Source organism: Nematolebias whitei, chromosome 4, assembly GCF_014905685.2.
Source record: "Nematolebias whitei isolate Nwh7 chromosome 4, NemWhi1, whole genome shotgun sequence".
In the NCBI taxonomy this organism is placed as follows: Eukaryota; Metazoa; Chordata; class Actinopteri; order Cyprinodontiformes; family Rivulidae; genus Nematolebias; species Nematolebias whitei.
In genome coordinates this window covers 17,208,442-17,217,044 of record NC_056501.1, presented here as the reverse complement: position 1 = coordinate 17,217,044, position 8,603 = coordinate 17,208,442, and the positions used below count along the sequence as shown (strand labels likewise).

The following is an 8,603-nucleotide window of genomic DNA, read 5'->3' as shown; positions in this document are numbered from 1 at the left end:
TTTGTAATGCGCGTTATGGCCAAACCAGTTCAGCTCAAATTTAAACTTTAATCCAATATATTCCACTTTTTTTAAAACCTGCGTCGATTTAAAACTGTTTTAATTTCTCATCAGCTCCTGCTGTGTTAATATTTTGTTGCCCATTAAAATGTGTTCATTTTTAGGTGAGTTATTGGATATTTTCTTTTTCCTACATTTTCTGGTTACAGCTGTTTAATCTGGACACTACACTGAACATACAAAGCTGCTTGGCCAGATCACCTTTAAAAAATGGGGTGCAAAAAGAAGTGGGGCTTACCTAAATAAAAGTTAAAGTAACAAAACAAATGTTTTTGTGTTTTGCATGACATAACAGGTGGAAAACACCTTTCCAGCAGCTTGTAATGACCAACCAAGATTTACAAGTCAAGCGGCTCTTTGAGACAAAAATGAAGATTTATTTAGTGAAGTGGTTCAAACAGGTGTGTGTATAGAACAAGAAATGCAAAGCATATTTCCACACAATTGCAAACCACAATTAATCTGAAAATTAGAAACAAAATCTACAATTTATCAGAATTAAGTTGTGGTTTAAAACCAAAATGAGACATTAGGGCTTCTGTCTGGTGCTTATCGTCTGTATTTACAAACAATAAACACGTGCAATTTCTTAAGCCTTGATGCATCAGGTGGACATGTCTGTATCAAGTCTAAAAATACAATACAAAAGCTAAACATACACCTATGAACTTACCTCGACTTCTATAAAACCATACAAGACTTTGCAGTAATCTTTTTTAAAGTAACATGACATTTTAGAGGCTCTGCTGTTTCCTCGCCGTTTGATTCTTAGAGCTGAAATCTCCAGCACAGGTGTCCCAGTCTGTCAATGTTTTTATGAAGGACGCTGTGAATCGGTGCCACGTATCTTGCCACATCACCATCGCGTGAAAAATCTCTGTAGAACAGTCCCTTCTCTGGGCTGAAAACAAACTTCTGGGGAAGTGGCCCATTACCCCTAACATACTCCCACACAGCCAGGAGCAGCAGCCTCACCTCAAAGGGAGTCAGAAGAGGGAAAGCTTCGTGCACGTTGGCCAGCACAGGAGGCAGAAGTTGGCCTTCCCCCATACAGTACACCAGAAGGCAGGAGGCCTGCAGGTGCCATGGGGAGTCTGTGGACGCCGCCTCACGAGATGCCTCCCAGTGGGCCAGCAGAGTGGCTAGGAGACCTCTGAGCACAGCTGAGCAGTAGCAGAGAGCTGGACGTCCAGCTGCCACGATCTGCAGCAGAGAGAAGAGCACCGGGTGGGCTTCAAAGCACCGTCTAATGTGGATGTCCCGCTCCACTGTGGTGCGGGCGTGCTCCTCAGGGGGCCAGGACAACTCCCCATTGGCCACATCCGGACAGACATTTTCCACCAGAGTGACTGCAATGACTTTGGCTGCCTCTGCGTTGATGGGCAGCGGATCATCGGGGTCAGACGGTGTTCGTGAGGCGTTGAGACCCGACGAGCTGCAACACTGGACTATGACAGCCATCAGAGTCTGGATGTTCTGCAAACAAAAAGATGACACCGTCAGTGCTTTCTGCTGTAACGTGCATGAACACAAAACACAAATTCACTTCACTGATTTGTACATGAGCAACAAAACGTTTAACTCACCTGGGTGACATCTGATGGGTCTAGCAGCTGTAGGTCAGTGCGAACCTTCAGGCCCTTTCCAATCACACCTCCATGAAACACAGACCAAATGCTGCCAGAAAAATTCACGGTGGTACCAAACCGACAATTAATGTCCAGCAAAGAGGCTCCCAGGTCAGGGGAGACAGACGGAGAAGAAATAGGTGCCCCAGACATGTCTGCAATCTGTCCCCCAAACAGGTCGGCGTTCCCTCTGTGCAGAGCTCCCTCCACCAGCTGCTGAATTATCGCCTTCAGGGTGAGAGGGGAGTAGGCTGCAAACCGAGACAGAAGCAGAACTGAACAGTTCACGGACTCGGCTGCCTGACTCCCATCTCTACCCACCTTCCCCGCTTGCCCTCTCCTCCGCAGGACCATAAAGAAATGAGTGACTGCAGCTCTGGAGAGCAGGAGGAGGTGAGCTGGGGATGATGTTCGAGGGAGTGGGCTACAGGACAAGAGGCGCACTGCAGCGTGAGACACAGCTGAATCACCATGGAGAAGAAGCGGGCAAAAATCATGAAGGTGTCCTGAAACTGCTGAGCCCACCTGTACAGCCATGGACGACTGAGCTCCTGCTGCTCCTCTTTTCTCCTCATCTTGGCTCTGGATGGCTGCAGACATGTTCAGCAGCAATTGCTTTAGCTGCCGGGGCCCCAGGGTGTGTGTGTGAATCTGAGCCACACAGTGGGCCACAGCAGCTGGAACGAGGCCCACCATGCAGGAGGAGAGGGTGGTGTGGAGCTGCCATGCCAGAGCCAACTCCTCTGGGTTACAGGCCTGGGTTAAAAGCTGGCAGAGGGTCTCTGTAGCTATGCTGGGACCCCCGTACACTGAGAGCAGGCACAGCAGTTGGTGCAGCCAGAGGTGACGCTTCCTCTCCAGTCGCAGTGTCTCGGCACACAGCTGACCGACATGAGAGCGCAGCTCCTCCAGGAAGGGGATGACCCTCTGAGGCTGAGAGGAGGATGAATTGAGAAGGCTGGCCTCAGCTCCATCAGAGCGGTTGAAGACTAATTTGTGGAGATGAAGGAGCAGCATCTGGAGGAGGCGGTCGCAGCCTTCTCGAACTCCTTCATGAGGTGAAGGTGTTGGGCCAGAGATGATGACTGAAGCAGGAGTTGCTGTGTCTGCCAGAAATCTGAGGACCTGTGCCCCCCCTGATGGACTCTGGCTGATGAGGTGGACGGCCAGCCCCAGCATGTTATCCAGTTCCTCTCTGGGGAGGCCCTGCAGCAGAGCCTGCAGCTGGAGCAGAACAGGAGGACGTAGCAGCTCCACTAGCTCTGCAGACACAGCACCAAAGAGGTTTGGGGACATTGCAGCTAATTGGAGCAGAAATGGAACTGCAGCACGTCGCAGCTGTGGGGAACTTTCCCAGGATGTTGAGGACGAAGTGGGTGAAAGAGGCGTTGATGGAGTCAAGCTTTCCTGAAACATTCTTAGCAGCTCCTTCCTGATGCTTTCAGAGTGGTGTGCTGCAAGATGTCCAAGGATTCCCACCACGGAGCCGATCTTTGGCACCCTGCTGCCTTTATCCACCAGCAGTCCCTGGTCCTTAGCACCATGAGAGCAGAAGTCCTTCAGCCCACATGCCAACACTCTGCTGATGATGGTTCCTGGAAAGGCAGAGCCAATGTGAGCTACCACCCAGTCAAAATGTGGCGAGTGTTTAACTGAGGTGTCCAGCAGCGCGTCCACGCAGGCGTCGGGGCACCAAGCCAGCATGGCAGCCAGACACAGAGAGTAGGCCTCCATGAGGGACCGAGTGGCAGCGCAGGACATCCAGAGCTGCAGCAGCTCGTTGAGGCTGGAGGAGTGGGGGGCCACCCGGCGCCCGGCATGCTTGCTGCTCAGCTGTCCCAGGAGATCTACAGCCCAGGTGGACACCAGGGGGGCCCAGGCTCGAGGGTTGAGTCGAATGAACTCTGACAGCACGCCATGAACCTCCTACATACAAGAAAATAATTGATCATCTTCTAATCAAATAGAACCGCTGGTATTTCAAAACCAATAATTTTCCAGTTCGTTTTCACCTGTATGATGTCCTCCAAGTTAGAGGTCGCTCCAGAGCTGGCGTTCCCCTCCGTCTCCAGATTGTGGAGAAACGTGGACACATGCTCATTGTACACGCCCCTCAGATGCTCCAGCACTGCTCCCCGACAGGCCGGGACCGAGCGCAGCAGCCGCACGGCACAGCGGGCGTGTTCCCTGATGCTGAGCTTCCGGCCCTGAACAGGGTCAACGCCGCTGATGAAGGACTTGATCTCCTGGGAAAGTTCCTGGGCACTACAGGAAAACAGAAGTGATAAGAGCAAAAAAAAAAAAAAAAAAAAACTGTCTTCTACAAGCTAAAACACGATGAATAAAGCTGATGCAAAAGAAAAAGTAAGGTCAGGACACACATAGTCATAAAAGTAAACAAAAATATTGAGTTTCAGAGTTCTATTTATTTTTATAACTTCTTTGGCAGTTTTATTTCTTTAACAATCATTCAGTCCCAGATATGTAAGATCGAAGTATGAATGAAGCCCATTTTACTTCAAAAAGACAAACGTTAAATCCTTAACTGCCTGGTGTTTGGAGCTACAGAAAGTCATTCTAGCTATGGCATAAAATGAATATAACAGGTCAAAAATAAAACAGAACAGTTAATGACAATTAAGAACCAGCAATTGTTACAAAACAATCAACACAATGACATTAAGTTTATATTGTTAAATGAGTTTTTAACACAGATAGTTGTTTCTCTTCTAATATATTTGAAAAAGAAGTCAGCAGGCATAAAATATAGCTATATACAAAAACAAAGCATTATTGTATTAAAGAACATTTAGAAATTTTGATACATAACTGATTATGAAAGTCCAGCAAAAATCAGACGTTGCTGCACTTTTTGCTTTTATTTCTAAATAAATTGATTTTTTTAAAGCCAGGCAAAGCAGCCAGCTGAAGGACGTTATCCTGAACGCTTTAATTTTTAATTTTTTTTTTACAACACTAGTACAACAATTACTTACTAAAACTAAAAACAGGAAAAACTACAAATTATTTTCATAATCTATTAGGCTGTCTTTTTTAATTACTCTTATAATTATTATTTTTTGCTTTAAATTACAAAGTAAAATTTATGAGCATTTAAGTGATCAATATGCTTATTGTTATGTTTATGTTGCAACTGAAACATAAATATATTTAATATTCATAATATTTTCTGAATTTCTATTTTACAAAGGAAATGTATGTTTGATTAAATGAAGAAAGTTGAACTAATTATTTAAATCACAAATCCAAAACTGTGTGTTGACATCAACCACTGATTTGTATCATTTAATAAAGAACACAAGTTGAGCTATTTAACTTTTTTATTATTGTGAACTAGTGAATGATTGTCTCATTTGTCTCTATATGACTCTGTGATGGACTTCCAACCCATCCTGGGTGTACCCCACCTCTCGCACAGTGATAGCTGGACATGGACACCAGTGACCACCGTGACCCAAAAAGGAAGAAGTGGGTTAAACATAATGGATGGATGGAAATTCACTTAGTGCTCCATTAATATAAAAGCAGAAGTAGATTCAATAATAAAACCCGAGAAGCTCTACATTTTATGTCAATAAAACCTGAAAAATTAATTCGCCCCACAAAGTAGTTCCTCCTAATAAACAATATAAATGACTTATTTACTGAGCTTGCTTTGTGTTGTTTGTTCTGTGTATTTTTAAACTATTTTGACAATTTTAAATGGAATTTCAAATGGTTTTCAGGGATTTATTCTCAGTTGTTTATTTATTTATTGTTATGGGGCAGTACCGTTCACCGAACCACGATTGTCAAGCAGATGGGAACATGTCCTGTGTGCCGAACAGCCAGCTCCAAAAGAATTTCATTTTGGCATCACAGTTGGACACATTCGGCTAGTTTTAGTGCATTAGTATGACCACTACGAACCCTAGACCTTACAGTGCTCAGAGCTGCAGTGAAACCTGTTGAGTCCAACAGTGGAGATATTCTGTATGAATCTATTTAGAGCAGACAGACAGGATGCATACAGAATACTGAGGATGAAGAAGGAACAACAAAAAAGGGACGTTCACTATCTGTGGAAGCAAGTATGACTCTGACAGGTTAATGGTTACATCATTGGTTTAGAAATCAGAAGTATGAGCATGCATCAGAACATACATCTTATTTTGTCACAGAAAATGTAACGCAATTTGTAAATCTTGTATGGCTAGTGATTCAGGAAAAGAATGTCTGCCTCACTAATATTTTTGCTCACGAGCTAAAATAAAATGTGGCTTTAATTTTAAATTAAATTATTATTCTTTTTTTTTTATTATTGTCATGATGCTTCTGGGCTTTTGAATTTCCCTCTCTGGGATAGATAAAAGTATACAGTATATCTAATTCTCCTTGTAAAAAAAGAAAAGATTCACCTTTGTTCAGAATAAATATTTGTTCATAAATTCAACTAAGAGTTTCCTGCTTTAATAAGCACTAATTGTTAAACGTACTGTAATGGCGGGACATTGAAGCAACACATAAAGTTTTACCTGCTTCTATATAAACAGCTAACATAGAAATATGACAGAAAACCTGAACTGGGTGAGTTTTTCTTACCTGAGTGCAGTCTGAGTCTGCGCGGTGTGACTCTGAGAGCTCTGCATCGCTTTCAGCGGACTCCCGTCAAAAACCACCGACATTGTTCGCTCCTTTCCCGCTTTAGCCTCACATTAAATCCGCCTCTCGGTTCTGGAGCTTCAAAGTGTGGGATTGGAACAGCTATTTGTTGTTTTTTTCCAGAAAAAGCTCGGGGGAACACTTCAACGAACGGAGAACTCCATTCCCGGAAGTCGGAACCTTTTCGCCGTTACAAAAAGGAAACTCGACATCCATTGTGCGATGTCGCTATCGACACCTACCGGTCGGAGTGGGTATTGACATTTTCTGCCTAGAGAAGGCTTTTTAAAACTACTTTACCGATTAGTCTGCTTTACCAGTAAAATATCATGAAATATTTTATAAGGATTTTAAAATGTGCCATTTATGTATCCTCTTTATAAGCTTACTATACATGCACTATGTAGAAACGGGGGGTTGAATATATATAAGCAAGTAAGTAAACTTTATTTATATACCCTGATGCATGCTCAATAATCCAGGTAGAAAAATCCAAAAAAGTTCAATCTGGTCCTCTGGACATTCAAAAAAACAAAAGCAAAACAAAGCAAAAAAATCTCGAAACGTTTCGTCTCTCATCCAAGAGACTTCCTCAGTCTGAGGTGCTGTTTTCAGCTCAGTCTCTTAAACATACATCTAGAAGGTGTAAGGCATCTAAGAAGGTGCTATTTAAGAGACTGAGCTGAAAACAGCACCTCAGACTGAGGAAGTCTCTTGGATGAGAGACGAAACGTTTCTAGATTTTTTTTGCTTTGTTTTGCTTTTGTTTTTTTGAATGTCCAGAGGACCAGATTGAACTTTTTTGGATTTATTTATATAGCACTTTTCATAGATACAGTCACAAAGTGCTTTACAAAAATACAAAATACAGGCTTAAAATAAAACAGAAACAATAACAGCTGATTCATAAAGACAGTAAGAACAGCTGACAAAAACAGTAAATAAAACATTTAACTGAAAGCTTGTCTGAATAAAAGTGTCTTAAGCTGCTTTTTAAAGGAATCAACAGAGACGGCCACACGAAGAGACAGGGGCAGGGCATTCCACAGTCTAGGGGCTACGGCCTGAAATGATAGGTCGCCCCGAGTTTTAAACTGGGTCTTAGGAACCTTTAGAAGGGTCAGCGCTGAAGACCGAAGGGTGCCAGCTGGAGAATAAGGGATCAACATCTCAGTGATGTACTGAGGGCCTGTCCATTTAAAGCTCTAAAAGTTAAGACCAAAATTTTAAGATTAATTCTAAATTCAACAGGCAACCAGTGAAGAAAAGATAAAACTGGCGTAATGTGAGAACTTCTATTAGTTCCTGTTAAAAGCCTTGCAGCTAGTATAACTAGTATAACCATAGTAATGTAGTATAACTAGTAGTATAGTGTAACTATAGTGTAATAATATATTATAAGAGTAATTGAAAAAGACAGCCTAATAGGTTATATGAATACTTTGTAGTTTTTCCTGTTTTTAGTAATAGTAATTAATTGTTGCTAGCTTTGGATAGAACACAATGTGGGACATATTTACACTCTTGGGCGTTCTTTAAATCACTCATAAACCGAGCAAGAAGAAAATAATCAAGAAAATAACAACTTAAATCTAGTTGATTTGCAAACAAAATAACAAAATGCTTCTTCGTTTAGTAGATTTGATAATAGGATGTAAGAAACCAAGCAAATATTATGAGAAAATCTGCTTCTTAGAAATTTAGCAATATTTAACCAAGTTTGTTTTTTCACTATTAGCAAACTGCCTATATTTCAGGTCTCCCCAATACACTAAAGAACATCTTAAAATTAAAAAAGCATAAGAAGACACATCTAATTACCGCCAGGAGCTGAATCACTTCATTTTTTATTATCAGCAATGGTTTATCACTGAATTATCTGCTTAATCATACAAGTGAATGCATGTATGGGTCAAAGATTACAGTCCACTGTTAATGTTGGAACATGAACTTCATGAAAAATAAGCTAATCATCTAGATATAAATCACTCGTGCTTTGAGACATTATCTGAACTTTGTAATAGAAGTTGAAGTGAATCGATCCTTTTTATTCTTGTCTATGTTACAATTACATTGTTCCAAGTTCCACTTTGCATGTATGAGTAAATGTTGGTCCAACCTGTTCTAACACAGCAACAACACAAAAGGAATTCCTGCTGACTGATGGTTTGGCTTGCTGAGTCTCTTCTTGTTAAGTAAAAAAAAAAATTACACTCTAAAATGTATTTTCATTAAGGGGACTGAACTGAAATT

At 42.0% G+C, this 8,603-nt stretch overlaps 1 protein-coding gene across 1 annotated transcript; it reads right to left on the bottom strand.

Annotated features, from left to right (window-relative positions):
• Positions 1-642: 642 nt before the first annotated feature.
• On the bottom strand, positions 643-6,423 carry ints5 (integrator complex subunit 5). Its single transcript, XM_037675249.1, has 4 exons — positions 6,291-6,423; positions 3,701-3,953; positions 1,647-3,614; positions 643-1,536 (listed from the first exon to the last, which is right to left on the bottom strand). Exons 1-4 carry the CDS (start codon positions 6,371-6,373, stop codon positions 829-831), a joined length of 3,012 nt encoding a protein of 1,003 aa, XP_037531177.1. The 5' UTR covers positions 6,374-6,423; the 3' UTR covers positions 643-828.
• Positions 6,424-8,603: the final 2,180 nt, after the last annotated feature.